Source organism: Panicum virgatum, chromosome 9K, assembly GCF_016808335.1.
Source record: "Panicum virgatum strain AP13 chromosome 9K, P.virgatum_v5, whole genome shotgun sequence".
Classification (NCBI taxonomy): Eukaryota; Viridiplantae; Streptophyta; class Magnoliopsida; order Poales; family Poaceae; genus Panicum; species Panicum virgatum.
Genome location: NC_053144.1, coordinates 24,440,721 through 24,460,264, shown reverse-complemented (window position 1 = coordinate 24,460,264; position 19,544 = coordinate 24,440,721). Strand labels below are relative to the sequence as shown.

Here is a 19,544-nt window from a genome sequence, read left to right as displayed (position 1 = left end):
GAGCGCGGTAGCTTCAGGCCTGACTAGACGTTGAATGTTCGCCCTGAAAAAGCTAGGCGCGCGAGAGCAGTAGCGAATCCAGCAAATACATCTAAAGGGGCTCATCTCACTTCTCATCTTCTTCATTCCCTTTTTTTTTTCTCCCGTTCTTCTTCGTAATTTTTTTTTAAAATAAAACTGGGGCTCAGGGGGTATCCATTGATGTTTGGGTCCCCTACCCCCCTGGATCCGCCCCTGCGCGAGAGCTGCTGCAGTTCCATCTGATATCTGACGAAGGTTCAGCACAGCAGTTCAGGCGCCCACGCCGTCTGCCTCCACTCTGAAACACGGCACCAGCGATCGGGTATAAATGTGCGATACAATAAGAGGCCGGAATTTATTCCCGGATCTGGGTTCTTCTCCTCTCATGCATGAGGTCTAGCTACATCATTAAAATTTTATATACATGGAATATTAAATTTAGACGAAATAAAAAATTAATTATATAGTTTGTTTATAAATTACGAGACGAATCTAATAAACTTAATTAGGTTATGATTAGACACTAAATTGCTACAGTAAATATGTGCTAATGACAGATTAATTAGTCTTAATAAATTCATCTCGTAGTTTACAGATGTGTTCTGTAATTAGTTTCATAATTATTCTATATTTAATATTTTAAATGTAAAAAAATTCAAAAGTTTTACACGTACAACTAAACGAGGCTGGTTATTATATGTACACTGCCTACACGGTTAGCATACACCCTGTGCCTAGGGCTCCAACTAGGGGCGGCGCTAGGGGTATGCCCCTGTATGCCAAGGCATACCCAAGATTTAGAGAAAAATACAAATAAGTATTCATAGATGTATACTATCTTATACAACATATGGGCTCAATTCACCAGTCCAAAGCCCAGCAAAGCAAGAAGACCAATCCATCCCTCTTTATCTCTTGCTTGTGTCTCGCCCCGAGCGCCAGGCGCCGAGCCCCTGTCCCCCCCCCCCCCACCCCGACCTCCCGGCGCCGCCGTCCGCACACCGGCTCCTCCCGGCCCGGCCCCAGTGCGTCTCCGCCTCCACCCTCCGACCCTCCGGCCTCCGCCTGTCCGGCGGCAGGGGCAGCCGGGCTGGCCCCTCGCCGCGACGCCTCCCCAGCAAGCAGCAGCGAGAAGGAGGGGGCACCAGCTGGCTGGCGGGCCCGAGGCCAGCGGCGCCGACGAGTACTGCTCCTGTGCTCCACCCTCCCTGCACCCTTGGCCTTCAATTCAAGCAAGCCAGCAACTCAGCAAGGTAAAGGTAAGAGGAACACCCTAGATCCACCTCCATCCACTTATCAGTGTAGTATTCAAGATTTCCTCCGTCCCGTCTGATCCCGTCGCTGCTGCCTGCCTGTTGATTCCCCTCATCCCCTGCCGCCCACCCCTGTTAATCGACGCTCGCCGCCAGGCTCACATCCTGCTCCTGCGACTGCGAGTCGCGTCGCGTCCTCCCCGGCGCCGCCCAACATCCGGCGTCTGGCGAGGCGGCGACCTGCCCAAGCCCAACTCCGGCCGACCACCAGCCCCCTGCGGCTCCCAGCACGAAGGAGCCAGCCACCGGCGGCCTACGGCCAGGTGCAGCCGGCGCCGCCGCAGCGGCCGACAGGACGTGCGGCGCCCCTTTTGTAGCACAGCAGCAGCCAGTGGCGGAGCCAGGAATTTGGCATACCCAGCCACAAATTCCTGGCTCCGCCACTGGCTCCGCCACTGGCTCCAACCTCTAGCCATCGCTTTGGCGATGCGGACGGACGTGACTGACTTTTCCTCGGCTGGACTACCGGGGAATGATGTTGTCATGATGTATGTGGCTGCGAACCAAAGGGAGAAAAAAAGAAGAAATTAAGTGCATAGCGCATAATAATAAAGTAGCCATCATGCTTGGTGCAAATTGGCATTGCCACCGCTTCCAAAGGAAAATAGCTTCCATTGTAGCGTACTGTGCAACCAAAATGTCCTAGAAATTGCATGCATGAGAGCGGTAGTAATAATATTAGATTTACTATCAGACTGTCAGAAGCACAATGTGTTGAGCGATCTGAGCATCTGTTAGTAAGGTTCCTTGGTGGTGGACATTGCCTACGGGTTTTTTGAGTCCCACGGGTGCTCGTATTCTTCTAATGTTATTTCAAAACTCAACCGGCTATTATTTTAGTGGTAGGCAATGTGCATATTTTTCTAAATTTATTTCAAAATTCAACCAGCGCTATTATTTTAGTGGTAGGCGACTTGCCTATTTTGCTATATCGTGGTGTGCAAACTCACAGCCGTAGTGCACCCGCCTAAACCCAGAGGGTGAGTACTCGGGGGTTAGCTAGGATTAGTCCAATCTAGATGCAAGAATGCGATGAACACAGAGGGTTTAGAGTGGTTCGGACCGCCGGAGCGTAATAACCTACGTCCACTGTGTGTTGTATTGCTTGTGCTCTCAGATGTTGAGAACAGGATTGTTCGGAGTGAATCCGAGCTTGTGTTATGTCTGCCCCCCTCTCGCCTTTAGAGAGCCTTTGAGAGACTTGAGTGTGCAGCGAGCGCCTCACTTTTATATCTCAAGGGAGACGCGTACACGGTCGTTGAGTCCCCGACAGGTGGGGCCAACGATGTAGTATAAAATAACATATTGTACAGACATTATGGCGCAGCAGGCGACAGAGATCTCATTCCTAGATTTCCTTGCTCTGCCCGTGGGAATCTTCCGTCCGGCATAGCCATGCCCTGTCTTGTCGAAACGGCGCCTGGGCGTAGCTCGCAGTGTAGCTTGCCGCGTAGCTGAACGGGCGGTGTAGCTTGCGGCGTAGGCGGTATGATGAAAAGGTGCCGTGCCGTCGTATCCATTTAATGCGGCAGACGGGCTCTACGCAGATGCGGCGCATGCGGCTGCACTGTGTGCCTCGATAATATGCGGTCTACAGTGAGGCATGACAAAGGCTGCCCCGCGTGCCGCGGCAGCAGAGCACGCCTCGACCACCCGTATTGAATTCGGTGGGTGGGCGAGTCTTTCAGCAGAAGACTCGCGCCCGCGCCTGCGCCTGCGGGACACATGGCGCCCCCTGACCCCGCCCCGGCGGTATATTGGTTCTACGCACATGGGAGGTCCGGACGAACGCGGGCAGGTCTCGAAGCCCTATGGGGTGTCCGAGCCCTCGGCTGTAGGCACGAAGCTTCCCCTCCTCAGGAACACGTGGCGTCACCGGACCCGTCCCAGAGCGGGGAACGGGTCCGGGGCCGTTGTCCCGATGAGGTAAGAGCCTGACCCCCTGGGGACTAGCTGCTCCACCCCTTAGGGCGTAGTTATGGATGACTACGCGAGTCCTGCCTTGCTGCAGTAGGAGTGGGTATCCCTGCTATAGGGTACCGACAGTGGCCCCCGGGCCCACCTCGGGAAAGGCCACGAACCCGTAGGTGGGGGGCCACTATTGTGATCTAGCTCTGCATAACTTGAAGCCTTCAGCGTTAGACTATGCATGCTGCAGGAGTATTGCCCGGCTTTGACCATCCATCGGGACTTTCGCTGCCTCATCACATCGCAACGGCTTACTGACTCGTGGCCCCCACACACAGTGGTACACCTAGTCACACGAGCGACGCTCGGCATTATTGCGACCGGGGTAAATGGAATCTTTACCACCAGCGCAGTTCCCGAAAAGCCTGGTCTTGCCAGCGCTTCGTGCGCGCATATCAGCTCAGCTTCTGCATCGCTTCGCGCGTGGGTGACGGTTCAGATCCTGCCTTTTCACACCTTCATTTGTTACCCGCCTCTCCTGACAGGCGGGCCTGGGCCCCCTGGTCATGGACTAGGCGGCTAACGCCAGGCGTGAGCGTCTCTTAGCTTCCAGCGACGGTTCCGGGGTGCGCCGGATGGATTAGGCTTCATAAAGGGCCGAAACGCATTCCGCGGTTACTTTTCCGCATTCGCCTTCTTCCTTCCAAACCTTTGCGCCCCTTTCCCTTCGAGCCTCCTCGCCCCTTGCTCTTCTGCGCAGATTGTTCCTCGCCTCCATAGCAAGATGGCGTCCCTCGTTCGTCCCCGTCATTTCCAAACCGAGGAGGAACTGAACATGGTGCGCCGCCTGCTTGGGTGGAGTCCACAGGAGACTGCCTGGAGGATTCGAGCAGGCTCAGTTCCCCTCGGCGATCTACGCGCCGGGGAATTTGTGATGTTTATTTCACACATTTCCACCGGTTTGGGGTTGCTGATCTCTTCATTCTTCCTGCTGGTGCTGGAGGACTTCGGCCTCCAGCTCCAGCATCTCACACCCACTCCATCCTCATGACGTCGATCTTCGTCCACCTATGTGAGATGTTCGTGGGGGTGCGGCCCTGCGTCATTCTCTTCCGCCACTTCTTCGTCCTGGTGAAGTCCGGGAATGGCAAGGATGAAGTGGGGGCGTACTACTTCCAGACGAGGAGCGATTTGCGGACGCCCAACATTCCCGAGCTTACTGGCGGGAAGTGGGAGGATTGGAGCAAGGAGTGAGTGATCGCCACCACCGAAGCCAACGAGCGCCTCGTCATGCCGACTGGGGGACCCGCCTCCGACCGCCAGTCCTGGAGGGCCAAGTCGTCCCTGCCGTCGGAGTTTGACCGCGTGCTGAGCAAGATCAGGGCACTGGCGGAGAGCGGCCTCACCTCGCTGCACGTGCTCGGGGACTTCCTGAAGCGCCGGATCGCCCCTCTGAAGCAGCGGCCGCGTCCTGCCTGGAGCTTCACCGGACTCCAAGACTGCTGCAGGACCCACCGTGGGGAGGACAGCGAGCTGACTCAGGAAGGCCTAGAGGTCGTGGCGCGGGCGGTGACGGGGGAGATCTTCGTCCCGGAGCACCTGATCCTTCCTCAGGGTGTCGTCCCTCTCTGCGAGAACTCAAGCCTGAGGACTGCGGTGCTGACCACTCTGCCGACCCTCGACGACGGTGGGCTAGCAGCGCGCCAAACTGGGGGCGACCCGGACCGTGGGATCCGGATCCCTGGTGCGTCCGAGGAACAAGCCATGCCAAGCGCCGCGGGGTTTGGCCCTTCTGCCAAGGGCAAGCAGGCCGTGGCTGGTAGCTCCGCCGCGAGCGGTCCCAGCCAGGCCCGAAGCAGCTCTGGCGCATCGCCGGAGGAGGTGAGCCGGCGCAGGTTGCACCGTAGTGACGGGACCCCATTTATGGAGCCCGCCGCAAAACATCGGAGGGCCGCTGAGGACGCGGGCCAGGGTAGCTCCCGGGCCCCCGGCTCATGCGGGACCCCTGGAGTAGCCGCGCCGCCGCCTCCTCCGCCGGGAGGTGCCTCTCCCCGACAGCAGCAGCCTCCACCACCACCACCACCACCACCAAGGCAGCAGCAGCAGCCACGAGGTGCGCCTCCGCCGCCGCCACGGCAGCAGTCGCAGCATCCACCACCACCGCCACCACCAGGGCTGCAACAGCAGCCACGAGGTGCGCCTCCGCTACCGCCACGGCAGCAGCAGCAGCCCAGCCTCCATGGACGCTGGAGACCCGGCGCTTCGGGGTAAGTGTTCTTCCGTTCATTCCCCTTATTCCCGGTCCTTCGCTTTTTGCTGAAGGGCATCTTCTCTTCATTTGCCAGGGCCTCTCGCCCAGCCAGCTCTTTCGCCGCCGCTGGCTCGTTAGCGGGGGTCCAGGCGACCGGAACCGCGGTGGCAACGGCGGAAGCGACGGCGGATGTGGGGAGCTCGGGTACGGCGACCTCCGCTAACCCGATGGGGGCCAGCGCGGCAGCGGCGGATGCGCCAGTGCCAGGCGCAGCAACGCCTGACGCGGTGGCCCCCGAGGCCCCGGCTATGGCGGCAAACGCACTGACACCGGGCTTGGCAACGGCGACCACAGCGGCAGCGGGCGTAGCAACGGCGAGCACCTCGGTACCCGAGGTCCCAACGTCTGTGCCGGATGACCCCACCCTAGCTCCCATCCTGCAGCAGAGGAAGAGCTGGAGGTGGTCTCTGGTAGGCAGCTCTTGCAGGGTCCACCAGAGGAGGGCGCGGTTCCCCTACCCCGGGTGCTAGTCCGGGTCCGGCGGATGATAGAAGAGGCGACTTCTACCACCGATACAGCATTCCGGCAGGAATGGGCAGCTCTAGAGAGCGAGCGTCAGCGCCTCAGCGACTGGCACATCCGCCTAGAGGAGCGCACGAAGGCCGAAGCCTCCCATGCTGTCGCTGCCCGGTCCGAGCTTGAGGCCGACCTTGAGTCCTACAGAAAAGGGCTCCGGAAGGTGTTCGACCGGGAGCTCGCGGCGGTGGGATGGGAGAAAGCCCTGGCGCTGCGGGAGGAGTCTATTGCCAAGGAGGAGGCCAGCCTTGCAGCCCAGTGATCCGAGTTTGAGTCTCGCAGCCAGCAACTCAAGGTCCGCAAGCTGGAGCTCGACAAACTCTCCGAGTCCCTGCATCAATGGCGCCAGGACCTGCAGGAGCCCGCCAGCAGGCTGTTGCCGAGATAGAGCTCGAGGGGGAGAGGAAGTCCCTTGCACGGCGGGAATCCCTCACCACCAGCATGGAGCAGGCCCTTGTGCGCCAGCGTGAGTGTCTTAAGACCCTGAAGGAGTCAGCGGCGTGGAATGAGGCCTCGCTCCAAGAGAATACCCGCCAGCTGTAGGCGGCTCAGGCGGCACTGGATGCCCAGGTGTAGGAGGCGGTCCAGGAGGCAGTCCGAAAGCTGCAGGATTACCAGCGCATGGGTACCCAGCGAATCATCGACTGGGCGAGAGAAGCAAGCTCAGCTCTGGTGCCATTTGGAATGAGTCCAATCCAAGTGGCGGAGCCGCCAGCTTCAATTGCTGACGCCCTCCCAGTGCTGAACTCTGCTTCAGATAGACTCCGGCGCCTAGAGCCGATCCTTGCTGGCCATCTTGAAGCCGAGGGCCGCGAGCTGTGCCGGATGGTGGCGGAGTACATTTTGACCTGCCTCCGGAGCCACGACCCTGCCATCTCGCTAGCCCCCGTCTTCGATGGTCTAGTGGCGGAGACGGAGGCCTCCGCTCGGGAATGCGTGCAGGAGGTCGTTGACTTTGTAGCTGCTTATTTCAAGCGGGAGCCTGCAGATTCCTGAGCTGGACCATCACAGCAGGCGAACTTTTGTTTTTGTGTTATGTAAAAATATTGTACTTGTTGAAATTTTAATAGAAGAAAATTTCAACTTAGCTGTTTGTCAGTTGCTCTGGTTTGCGGTATGCAGCACCCCGGCGCCCTGGCCCCCTGGTAGATAGGTTCGGTTGTTAGAACATATCTGCCATCCGAGCCGAGAAGACGCTCCGGACCCCCGTATGAGGTTGAGCAAGTGTCTTTGGGCATAGGTGTAGCATAGATTGCAAGTCAAACAAGCGACTTATTCTCTGTATAGCAAAAAAAACTACAGAGAGGAAAATCAAACTCACTGAGATGGTAGTAATGATATGATACTGCAATTTAGCTGTTTGACACATGCAGAATCGATTCTTGGTGTCTGGCTCAAAGCGAACGCTTCGGGCCCCCTGGGAGACAGGCTCAGTTGTTTTGAGTCTGTCTACCACTGAGACTGGACCTCGATCTGCATGAAACCTTAAAGTGGATGCCTGGGCCCCCTGGTAGGTAGGCTCAATGGTTTGAGGCTAGCTACCACCAGTCAAGGCTTAACCTGCATACGACTCAAGGTCAAAACTTAGTAGCAAGCCCGCGGGACCTATTCTGAACCGGCCCCAAGCTAGTATGAGGTTCGGAGCTCCGGATACGCAGGTCCAGGCAGCACGATGCTTAGAGTGGTGGAGTATGTAGGCTTAGGGTACGGAACCAGAGTAAGCCGCTACACAGGGCTCCGGACCACTCCTGGAAACAAGCACGATTTTACCAGACCTGGCTCCGACGTTCCGGACCCCTCCCTGGCAGTGGGTGAGGCCATTATGTCATACTCGATCCTTTGAGATATGGAGCTGGACCTGCCGTGTAGGACTTAGGAAGCCAACCCTTGAGCTAGAACGAGGTCCGGACCCCTAATTACCCAGCTCCGGATACTAGAGCACTCGTTACAGGGTGGTGGAGCGTGTAGGCTTTAAGTACGGAACTGGCTGAGTAGCTACACAGGACTCCGAACCACCCCAGGAAACAAGCACCCCATCTCCAGAGCAGGTCCCTAGGGGCCCAGACCCCTCTCCCAGCAGCAAGGGCGTCCAGACCTATACGGCAGTCGGGCAACTCAATACAGATCTGAGCTGTAGCGACAAGAGTGGAAGTCCGCGCGGGGGTTAGAAAGGGAAAAGCTCGAGAATCAAAATGCGAAATAAAATTTTGACACCAAGACAGAACTGGGGCAAATCTTTCCTTTGCAACTTGATATACATGGCTTGCGCGATGGATGCCAGAGGCCGGGTTTCTGAGGGCGGACCTCTACCGCTCTGGGCCGCGCGTTAATGCTAGCCGATGGTGCGATGGATGCCAGAGGCCAGGTTTACGAGGATGGACCCCCAATGCTCTGGACCGCACGCTGATCCTATCTTATTACAAAGGAAAAATTCATTTCCTGCTCTGTTTAAGTGTAAAACTTACGCAGATGCTCTATGTTCCATGGGTTGGGTAGCAGCACCCCTTCTTCTGTGGCAAGACGAACGCATCCGGGCCGGCATACTTCTGTAACCTTGAAGGGACCCTCCCAGCTGGGGGAGAGTTTGTGGAGCCCTGCTCGGTTCAGGATCCACCTTAGGACGAGGTCCCCAGCCCGGAGCTCCCTAATGTGCACAAACCGTTGATGATAACGCCTGAGCGCCTAGTTGTAGCGTGCATTTCGGATTGCTGCTCGCCACCTTCGTTCGTCAACGAAGTCCACATCGTCACGCCGCAGTTTTTCCTGCATGGATTCATCAAAAGCCTGGACCCGTGGTGAGCCCAGGTGAATTTCCGGGGGAAGGCATGCTTCAGCCCCGTAGACCAGGAAGAATGGGGTCTCCCCGGTGGCTCGACTGGGTGTGGTCCGGTTGCCCCATAGTACGCACGGGAGCTCATCAACCCATTTTGCACCATGCTTCTTCAAGCAGTTATAGGTGCGGGTCTTGAGTCCCCTATGGACCTCTGCATTCGCTCTCTCGACCTGTCCATTGCTGCGGGGATGTGCCACGGACGCAAAGCATAGCTGGATGCCGATGTCTTCACAGTACTCTTGGAAGAGTCTGCTTTTGAATTGGGTCCCGTTGTCCGCGATGATGCGGCTTGGGACGTCAAATCTGCACACAATGGACTTGAGGAATGCGACTGCTGATTTTTTGGTGATGTTCACCACAGGGGTAACCTCCGGCCATTTTGTGAATTTGTCAATGGCGACGTAGAGGAACCGGTACCCGCCGACGGCCCGGGGGAACGGCCCCAGGATATCCACACCCCATACGGCGAATGGCCATGAGGGCGGGATCATTTGCAGAGCTTGAGCCGGTGTGTGACTTTGCTTTGCATGGAACTGGCATGCTTTGCAGGACCTTACCAGCTCTGCTGCATCCTGGAGTGCTGTCGGCCAGTAGAAGCCATGCCGAAAGGCCTTACCAACAAGCGTGCGAGAGGAAGAATGACTTCCACACTCGCCTCCATTGATCTTGGCGAGCAACTCGCAGCCTTCTTCCTGGGAAATGCACCGCATGAGGATACCATTGGCGCCACGGTGGTAGAGACCCCCTTCTACCACCGCGTAGTGTTTAGCCAATCGTACTATGCGCTTAGCGGACACATCATCATCAGGAAGGATATTGTCTTTCAGGTAGTCCCGGATCTCAGAGATCCATGCATCGGGACCTCCCTGAGAAGGTGGGAGTGGCTCTATGAGGTCTGCAGGATCCTCAACAGCGCACACAACCCTGGGCGGGCACCACGGATGGAATGCCGCAGGGACTGCTAGCTTCGAGGTGCTAGCTTGATCCCCTTCACCCAGTTCGGCAGGCTGGGCGGTAGGTCTCAGCAACCGTCTTTCGAAGACGCCCTCGGGCACAGATGCCCAGGTAGATGCTCTCGCGGAGAGATCATCTGTTGCTGAGTTGAATTCGCGGGGAACATGTTGCAGTTCCAAGGCGTCGAAGTCCTTCTCGAGCTTCCTCACATGAATAAGGTATGCCGCGAGCTGGGGATTGTTGCAGCTGCAATTCCCCTGGACCTGCTTGATGATCAGCTGAGAATCTCCTTTCACCAGGAGCTGCCGGACTCCCAGAGACAGGGCTTGTGTCAGGCCAAAGATCAAAGCTTCGTACTCTGCCATGTTGTTGGTGGCCTTGAACTCAAGGTGCACCATGTACTTCAACTGATCTCCGTTTGGGTCGATGAGGACCACACCAGCTCCAGTCCACTGCTTGCGGACGGACCCGTCGAAGAAGAGTGTCCAGTGGGGCTCGGTGAAGATTGGTGTCCTGACTTTCGGCTCCGGGGGTCCGACGTTGAGGTCTGGACCGCTAGAATTGCTTGGGGAAGGAGTCCATTCTGCTATGAAATCAGCCAGGATTTGGCTTGTGACTGCATGGCGAGGCTGGAAGTCTAGCTGGAACTCAGCCAACTCTGCAGCCCATTTGGCGATGTTGCCCGTGGCGTCGGAGTTGTGCAGGATCGCTCTCAGCGGATAAGAGGCACTATGACAACTCTGTGTGCCTGAAAATAGTGGCGCAGTTTCCTGGACGCAATAAGTATGGCATAGATATGCTTATGCGTCACAAGATACCTGGCCTTTGCCTCGTGGAGGACTTCGCTGACATAGTAGACTGGCTTCTGGATGGTCCAGACCCTGGCCACCGGGTCCAGCTCGCCCTTGTCCAACACGTCAGGTCCTTGGGCCCCCAGTGGTTCTGGGTTCCCACTGGGTCAAGGCTCCTCCGGACCCCCTTGTCCGGGATCCGGACTTTCAGACAGAGGAGTGGTTGCCATACCCCCATGTCCGTGGTCCGGCTCACCATCCTTGGCCGGGGAGACCCTGGTATCCCTCTGGCGAGCTTGCTCCGTTCTCTCGGCCACCAGCACCATGCTGACCGCCTCTGTAGACGCAGCAAGATATAAAAACGTCTCACCTGGATCTGGAGCCACCAATACTGGCAGTGAGGTGAGGTGCTGCTTCAGTTCCTGGAAGGCTTGTTCAGCCTCTTCAGCCCAAGTGAATGGACCGGACCTTCTTAATAGCTTGAAGAAGGGGAGGGCCCTCTCAGCCAGCCTCGAAATGAATCGGATAAGAGCGGCCAGAGATCTAGTAAGCTTCTAGATGTCCTTGATGCGGCCAGGAGGCATCATCTTCTCGATCGCCTTGATCTTGGCTGGGTTTGCCTCGATGCCTCGATGTGAGACCAGGAAACCCAGCAGCTTCCCTGCCGAGACCGAAAACGCACTTCTCGGGATTTAGCTTCATACGCGTGGCGCGCAGTCGGTCGAAGACGAGGGACAGGTCCTCAACTAGTGTTGACCCTACCTTAGTCTTGACCACAATGCCATCGACATACACCTCAACTATATCTCTAATTAGATTACAGAAAGTTTTGTTCATAGCTCACACAAACGTGGGTAAGGCATTCCGCAGACCATATGGCATGACAATATAGCAATAAAGTCCATCCACCGTTACAAAAGCAGTATGTTTCCTATCCTCTCTAGACATCTAAATCTGGTGGAAACCAGAGTGTACATCTAGGAAAGACAAAAGGTCACACCCGGAGGTGGAGTCCATAATCTGATCGATACGTGGAAGAGGATAGGGGTCTCTAGGTCATGCCTTGTTGAGGTTGGTGTAGTCGATGCACATCCGAAGCTTCCCGTTGGCCTTTGGGACGACGACCGGGTTGGCCAACCACACGGGGTGTTGGACCTCCTCGATGAAGCCAGTGTGTAGCAGTTTGCGGACTTCTTCGCGGATGAAGTTCTGCCGCTCCATAGACTGCTTCCGAGGTTTCTGGCGTACCGGTGTTGCGTCGGGGTAGATCCTCAGATGGTGCTCGATCACTTCCCTTCGGATCCCGGGCATCTGTGACGGTTCCCAGGCGAACACGTCCACATTTGCCCGGAGGAAAGTGATGACCGCGTCTTCCTATTTCTCCTCCAGGTTTCCCGCGATGCGGGTGGTCCTGGAGGAGTCCGCTCCGATCTACATGGTCTTCACGGGAACATTGTCCGGGTCGGAAGGTTGAACCTTATGTACCCTGGCAGGCACCTTGGCTCGCGAGGTGGATGGGTCCTCCTGAAAACGTGCAGCCTTTGCCGCCAGAGCATGCAGCTTCTCAACTGCAGCGACGGCAGCGGTGCGGTCACCCCGCACGATGAGGACACCGGCAGGGGAAGGCATCTTCAGGACCAAATACCAGTAATTGGCAATGACCATGAAGCAGTAGAGAGCCGGCCTGCCAATGATGGCATTGAATGGGAGGTTCACCTCCGCAACATCGAACTGGAGGCTCTCTGTGCGGAAGTTCTCCTCAGTCCCGAACGTGACCGGCAGAGTGATGCTCCCCAGAGGGAACACTGGATGTGGGCCCACTCCAGAGAATGGGCGAGAGGGAGTCAGCTTGGACTCCGGGATCTGCAGCTGCTTGAACGCTGCATAGCTGATGACGTTGAGGCCAGCCCCACCGTCAATCAGCACGTGATAAAGCCTGATGTTGGCTATGACAGGGGCGGTGACTAGAGGTAGTACACCAGCCCCGGCCATGTTCTCCGGGCAGTCAGATGGTCCGAAGGAGATGGTGGTGTTCCTCCACCTATGGTGCGGCGCCGCCTTCGGGACCCCCGGCTTCGCCGAAAGGACCTCTCGGCGAAGGGTCTTCACGTCCCGCTGAGAGACAAGCTCCCAGCTTCCGCCGTACATTACGTACACCTTCTTGCGGTGGTCCTCGTTGTCAGAGTCGGAGTTGTCGTGGCTGTAAACGCCCTTCAGCTCCCGAGCGGGGGATTGGTACCTCAGCTCCTTCTCCCCGGCAGTGGTCTCACTGTCAGAGACTTTCTCCTTGCCAGACTGCTAGCGAGGAAGGGGTGAGCTGTCCTTGGAGGCCTGCTCACGCCGCCCACCGACCCGCTTCGCGAGATTTTGGATCTCGCGGCAGTGGCGCGGCCAGGCTGCTAGGGAGGAAGGAGTGGCGCGGCCAGGCACTCAACATTAGGCGCCGGAGCGGCGTGCAGGGGCGCCGGCGAGGCGTGCGGCCACGGCGGCGTTGTGGAGCGGCTGGCGTGGGAGGAAGGGAGGAAGAAGATGGCGTGGGGCCCAAACGTCAGCCAGTGGAGAGAAGAGAGGCAGCAGGGGCATTGTGGACTATACAAAAATACGGAGGTATGCGAGTGGGTCCAAGAGCATCAAAGACGTATAAAATGGCACGGTTCAAAGAATGGGAGAATTGTAATGACAAATTTCGAAATAGGTGAATTGTAGTGGCATATCTCAAAACTTCAAAAATTGTAATGGCATGAATCCAAAAAACCCTATAAAATAACATACTGTACAGACATTATGGCGCAGCAGGCGACGGAGATCTCATTCCTGGATTTCCTTGATCTGCCCGTGGGAATCTTCCGTCCGGCATAGCCATGCCCTGTCTTGTCGAAATGGCGTCTAGGCGTAGCTTGCCGCGTAGCTGAACGGGCCGTGTAGCTTGCGGCGTAGGCGGTATGATGAAAAGGTGTCGTGCCGTCGTATCCATTTAATGCGGCAGACAAGCTCTGCGCGGATACGGCGCATGCGGCTGCACTGTGTACCTCGGTAATATGCGGTCTATAGTGAGGCCTAACAAAGGATGCCCCGCGTGCCGCGGCGGCAGAGCACACCTCAACCACCCGCATTGAATGCGGTGGGTGGGTGAGCCTTCCAGCGGTATGTTGGTTCTACGCGCGTGGGAGGTCCGGACGGACGCGGGAGGTCTCGGACCCCTATGGGGGTCCGAGCCCTCGGCTGTACGCGCGGAGCTTCCCCTCCTAAGGGACACGTGGCGTCACCGGACCCGTCCCAGAGCAGGGAACGGGTCCGGGGCCGTTGGCCCGATGAGGTAAGAGCCTGACCCCCTGGGGCCCGGCTGCTCCGCCCCTTAGGGCGTAGTTATGGATGACTAGTGAGTCCTGCTTTGCTGCAGTAGTAGTGGGTATTCCTGCTACAGGGTACCGACATGCTAGATTTAAATTCAATCGGTGCTATTATTTTAGTGGTATGCGACATGCCGATCAACAGCGAGGCGCTTGTGGTAACTTTTTTAATCTCGGGAATCTGATAGATCAGTCTCTCGAAGATTCTCATCGGAACTAGGATTGTGTGCATGTATTCATAAGCATAAGAATGCGTGCGTTTTTTTGAGCATTTTTGCAAAAGAAAGTAGCGCAATGTGTTGAATGGAATGAGCTTCAAGTGGCTAGTGCGTATAGGAAATACTCACTCCGTTTTAAAATGTAGGGCGTTTCGATATTTTTGGATTCATAGTATTACTATGTTGCTAGATATAATATATGTCTAAATAAATAGCAAAATCTATGAATCTAGAAAAATTAAAACAACCTACATTTTTGAATGAAGCAGTTCCATATATATGTGTAGAGTGCATCCTAGAGATGAGATAGAAACCAAATACAGTAATCCTAATGATTCCTATCATAACCCGTTTTGAGAAAATAAGAAAATATTTTTACTCATACCAAATATGTCCTCGTAATCAAAGGATAGACAAAGTATTTGATCTTATGTTATAACACATGGACAAGAATTTGATCTTATGTTACATAGCAAAAGTAATGTATCTACCTTTCAAAAAAAGTAATGTATCTAAAAATGTTAAAATCAATCTATAATTTGAAACGAAAGGACTTAGGCAGGCAGCGGTTCGAAACGCAGTGGGTCTGACGGGGCAGTTGTACCAACGGGGCGGTTCAACCGCCGGACCTGTTTCTCACGCTTTTTTTTTTTTTTGAGAAACACAATATAGACACAGACACTCTCACAAACACTCATCCGTATGAGCCTATTTCTCCCACTGGACGAGCGGTCTCCAAACTGAAATGAAAAAAAGAGAGAGAAACAACCATCGTCATTTGTGGGCCGGCCTATATAGATGGACTCATCCGTATGAGCCTATTTCTCCCACTGGACGAGCGGTCTCCAAACTGAAAAAAAAAAAGCGTGAGAGAAACAACCATCGTCATTTGTGGGCCGGCCTATAGATGGACCGAAGAGGATGACCCATCTTTCGGCCATGTGATCTCTTTTGTGCAGAGAAAAGGCCCAAAAAACGTTTTACAAAAAAGTGCTCCCGGCGGGGCTCGAACCCGCGACCTTCGGCTCATAAGACCAACGCTCTAACCAACTGAGCTACGGGAGCTGTGTGTAAAACTTCTGATATTACCATTTCATAACAGAATTCTCGGAGAAAAGTTCTTGCTTAAAAGGTTCTTGCTTAGAAAAAAAATGGAGGAAAGTTTCCTACCATGCTGATTTCACAGGAAAACTACTGGGGGAAAATGTCCAAGCTCTTTGTTTTTGTTCCCGTCGCATAGGATCGAGGCAAAACGAGCTTCTCGCTGCTGCTAATGAACCGTTTAACTGTTTAAGCACACCACTGCCCACTTATCGCTGTACACCAGCAGTACCGCGCATCGCCACACCTGCCAGCTCGGCTGGACACAAAGATGAGAAAACGACTAGAGCGGTGAGACAAGCTAACAAGTAACGGGTGGTATTATAGTTTTGTTTGCTAACGTGTCAATGCTTTTCCTTGATAATTAAATGTGCTTTTCTGCAAATGATGGTTAACAGATGTGATTTACCATTTCTTATGCAAGATTCCTGTGTTTTTCCTCCACCTCATCCAAACAACATCGACTATAAAATTCCCGTGTTAAATTTGAAGGACCCCAAAATATGAAGTATATATGTATAGTAATATAAGAGGTTTCAATTTCGTTAATTTGCAGCCCAATCTGTAGCAAAACAAAGCCCAAATTGCACCCAGAAGTCGCACTTCATATTCCCAATTGTCGATCACCCGACTCCTAGCCTTCTGCTCGGCGGCTGCAGTGGCACTTGACTCGATCACCGACGTCACTTCCTCTCCTATCACGCACCGACGCTCGTGCCTCAGCATTGGAGTGGAATCGGTTCTTGTTACTATTGTTTAATTTTACCAGGCCACAGAACATTCTATGCGCTTTGCGTGCACTATCATGGCTGCAGACATGACAGGGCATTGAATCGCAAGGGAAAGCTGGTATGAAGCTATGAACAAGGAGCAGTTAAATTTACTTGATACGGTACTGGTAAATGTCGAGGTCAACTACATGTAGGACTACAAGGGGCAGCTTATTTATGTACATGAAGAGCCGCCTAATGTTCTCCCTTGTCAAGGTATCCATATCCACAACGTCGCTGTCGTCGGTGTACATCCACAGGCTGCCCGGCTTCACCTCCTCCAGGCAGGCGCGGCAGAACGGGCAGGACTTGGATTTGGCGTTCCTGCAATGAGAGTGAACCAACTTTGTTATGGCCCGGCCGCCACTAGGATGATCAGCTATAATGGTGTACACGGTTTGATAAGTCCGTGAAGGAAGGATTACGACAGATTGAAGGAGGGGAAAAGGACAGATTTGTGTGATTGATGACAAGGCAAATTACAAAATATTGACATAAGAAAGTGAAGCTTATCCTGAGTCCTGACCCAACAATGAGATAAGCTTTTCTCTCTCAAGAAAACAATGATAAGCTGAATGGCAGAATCATTGACAGAGCATATCACATTATTAGACGACTCCATTTGTTACTAACCAACTATACTCAAGGTAAAAACATAAACCCACGGTATAAAACACAAAACAGCACAAAGGTTAGCTGTTAGGACGAGAGTCATGCAAAACTAAATTTGAAAGTGATGCTTCGAGTACAAATGGTCATTGTGCTACCAACTCGGAAACAGACAACTAAATTGACAGAAAGCTTCCTACAATTTCCTAGTAGCATAATAATCGCAGTACTGTCGCTGCAAGGTGCTTGGATGGACGGCTTGCATCAAGAAGTTTGAATTCTATCAACGAACTATATATATATATATAGCAATCTGAACAGACCATCGGACATTAATAAGGGTATGAAGTGACAGCCTACCGACCATGGTTGCGTCATTCAAAACAGCATTTTGCAAAGCAGATAGATTTCACCAAAAACAAACCTTCCATGGCCCCAATCTAAAGCTTCAAACAACATTTCATCTGAATGTAATTCTGCTCCGGAACCTATGAGCACTAATTTTTGTGCTAGATATAAGCCAAAATCGCCAAATTTTGCGCCAATGCACTAAGTAAGTCAGCAACAACAAACGGTGGCCCTTGTCGCAATGGTAACGGATACAGCCAACGATTTTTAAGCAAGAGGGCGGCAGAGCTCATACCAATCCTCGAAGCACCGCATGCAGAGCGTGTGGGCGCAGTCGGGCAGCACGACCTTGCGGTTGACCTCGAGGCAGATGCCGCACTCGAGCTCCCTCTCCGTGTCCACCTCCGAGAGCTCCTCGTCCCTGCTCCTGAATTTCTTCAGGCAGAGCCGCCTCTGCTTCCTGTCGTCCAGCTCGGTGATCCCGCTCGGCAGCTGCAGCAGCGACGGGAATATGACGCCTGCCATTCCGCGCGACGCCGTCAGAAATCGACAGTGACGAGCAAATTGCCCATGGCTCGACGAGAACAGAGAAGAGGCGTTGGTTGATTACCGTAGAACTCCCTGATGCTGGCCTCCCTCTCCCAGTCGGGAAGCGCCGACGCACCGTCCGCGTACACCTGTCGCGTCACCGGAGAAGCGGCAGTTCAATAACCTGCTCTCGCGGTAAAATCGAATCGAGCACGGACAGGAGACAGGGTGGAAGACGAGACGAGACCTTGTAGAGCATGACCTTGAGGAGGCCGAGCGCGCCGGCGAGCTTGCAGTCGGTCCACTGCACGAGGAAATGCGCGACGGCGCTGTACGCCATCCGCATCTGGATGAAGGACCCGTCGTAGTCCCGCAGGAACTCCGACGCCCTGGAAGGAAGCGAGCGAGCGATTCAGCACCCGAACGGTAAAGTTTCCGCAAGAACAGAAAATAATAACAACGAAAAATAAAAGATTCCAGCTTTAACACCAGCACAAGCAATCAACGGGGGGCAAGAACTCACAGCGCATTGGCGTGCTCGATGTCGGCCTCGAGGGCCTTGACGGAGTCCTGGAACTTCCGCATCGGCGCGCCCCACCGCCGGCGACCCCTCCTCCTCGTCCTCCCACGGCGAGAGATTTTTTTTTTGGGAACCTCCCCCGGCGAGAACTGAATCGCACGGGAGGAGACAAACCCTGCCTAAACCTCGCCGCGTTCCTTCCCTCGCTGCGACTCGGCGATCCGACCCGACTGGATTGGGCCGGAACGGTTTGCCTTCCCTGAGCTCTCTCCCCGCTCGCGCTCCGGCTTGGATTGGATTGGATTCGTCCCCCTTTTTCTCGCTCGCTGGATTGTTCTTGCCGGGTCCGGCTCCAACCCCTTCTCCCTTTTGTTGCCACTCCGGGGGGCCCGGGGGGGCCGAGAGCGACGACGAGGAACAGTGCTTCCTCCTCCCGGTGTGGGGCCCGCGCGGCGGCGACTGCTGGGGCCTGCGCGCATCTCGGCGCACCCGAGGGGGACACGAGCGCGCTCTCGTCTCGTCCCTGGTGCATGGGTCCGGGGCCGCGTGGGTCCCGGATGTCATACGCGCGCAGCAGGTCGCGCGGGTAGTAGCTTCCTGCTGCTGGGGCCGGGGCGGGGCGGGTCTATGCGCGGGCCCCACGGAAAATATCCATCCCGGTCGACGCGCGGGGCCCGCCGACGTGGCAGTTTCTCTGCCCGGATATTTATGGGCTGGCCACCGACTGGCCCACCAGCCCGGCGGCGGCGGGCGCGTGACGCACTGACGCCGCGCGAAAGAAACCGGTGGGCTTTGCTTTCCGCGAGGCGCCGCCCGGCCCGGCGCCCCGCGCGCCCTGGTTTTCGCTCGGGACTTGGGAAGAGGGAGGTGCCGGGCGGGTGGGCCCGTCGCGGCATTATCCGTGGGGCCTGGGACGGGGACGTCAGGCCGACTAGCCGAGAGAGGAGGGTTGGGTTGATGTGCGTAGGCGTGCTTATCGGTGGCTGACTGGCCGACGAATGTGATCAGGTCGGAGCTTCGAGGGACGGCTCTTTCTTCAGCAAGGGGACAAGCAAGATTCCGTTTCGAGGAGTATTTCGGGTCATGGAAATGTACGGCTTTGTTCTGTTGTCATAGGAACCGTTCCATCGAACCTGACTGCATTTACGCTTGGAAATTGCACATAACCGTAGCAATCACACTGCTATAGTAGTAATTTATTTATTGTGGTAAGTTAATAACCATAAGTTTTCAAAAACTTATCGCAAAAGAGTATGATACAATAGCTAGTAGCAACTATATACGGTACTACCACTTTCTAAAGTAGTATACGTATGAGTGACTAAGTGAAGTTCGTGAAGGATCGGAGCCACGATCATTTCCACTATGAGAAATCGAGTATGGAGTGTACTTTAATTTTTCTCTTTTATTTACTTGCACAAACGATTCGAGTCTCTGGCTCATTACTGATGTT

General features: G+C 54.9%; 1 protein-coding gene and 1 non-coding gene across 3 annotated transcripts; both read right to left on the bottom strand.

Moving 5' to 3' along the window:
* Positions 1–15,206: 15,206 nt before the first annotated feature.
* Positions 15,207–15,280, bottom strand: TRNAI-UAU. Its single transcript has one exon. It is a non-coding gene; the product is annotated as a tRNA-Ile (tRNA).
* Positions 15,281–16,168: 888 nt separating this feature from the next.
* Positions 16,169–18,440, bottom strand: LOC120650908 (E3 ubiquitin-protein ligase AIRP2-like). Of its 2 annotated transcripts, XM_039928215.1 has the most exons (6): positions 18,241–18,440; positions 18,095–18,208; positions 17,819–17,960; positions 17,654–17,720; positions 17,339–17,561; positions 16,169–16,410 (listed from the first exon to the last, which is right to left on the bottom strand). In XM_039928215.1, exons 2-6 carry the CDS (start codon positions 18,154–18,156, stop codon positions 16,197–16,199), a joined length of 708 nt encoding a protein of 235 aa, XP_039784149.1. In that variant the 5' UTR covers positions 18,157–18,208; positions 18,241–18,440; the 3' UTR covers positions 16,169–16,196. The 2 variants fall into 2 exon arrangements, with proteins under 2 accessions (XP_039784149.1, XP_039784150.1); XM_039928216.1 differs by having other exon boundaries at positions 18,095–18,440.
* Between the last annotated feature and the right edge of the window lie 1,104 nt (positions 18,441–19,544).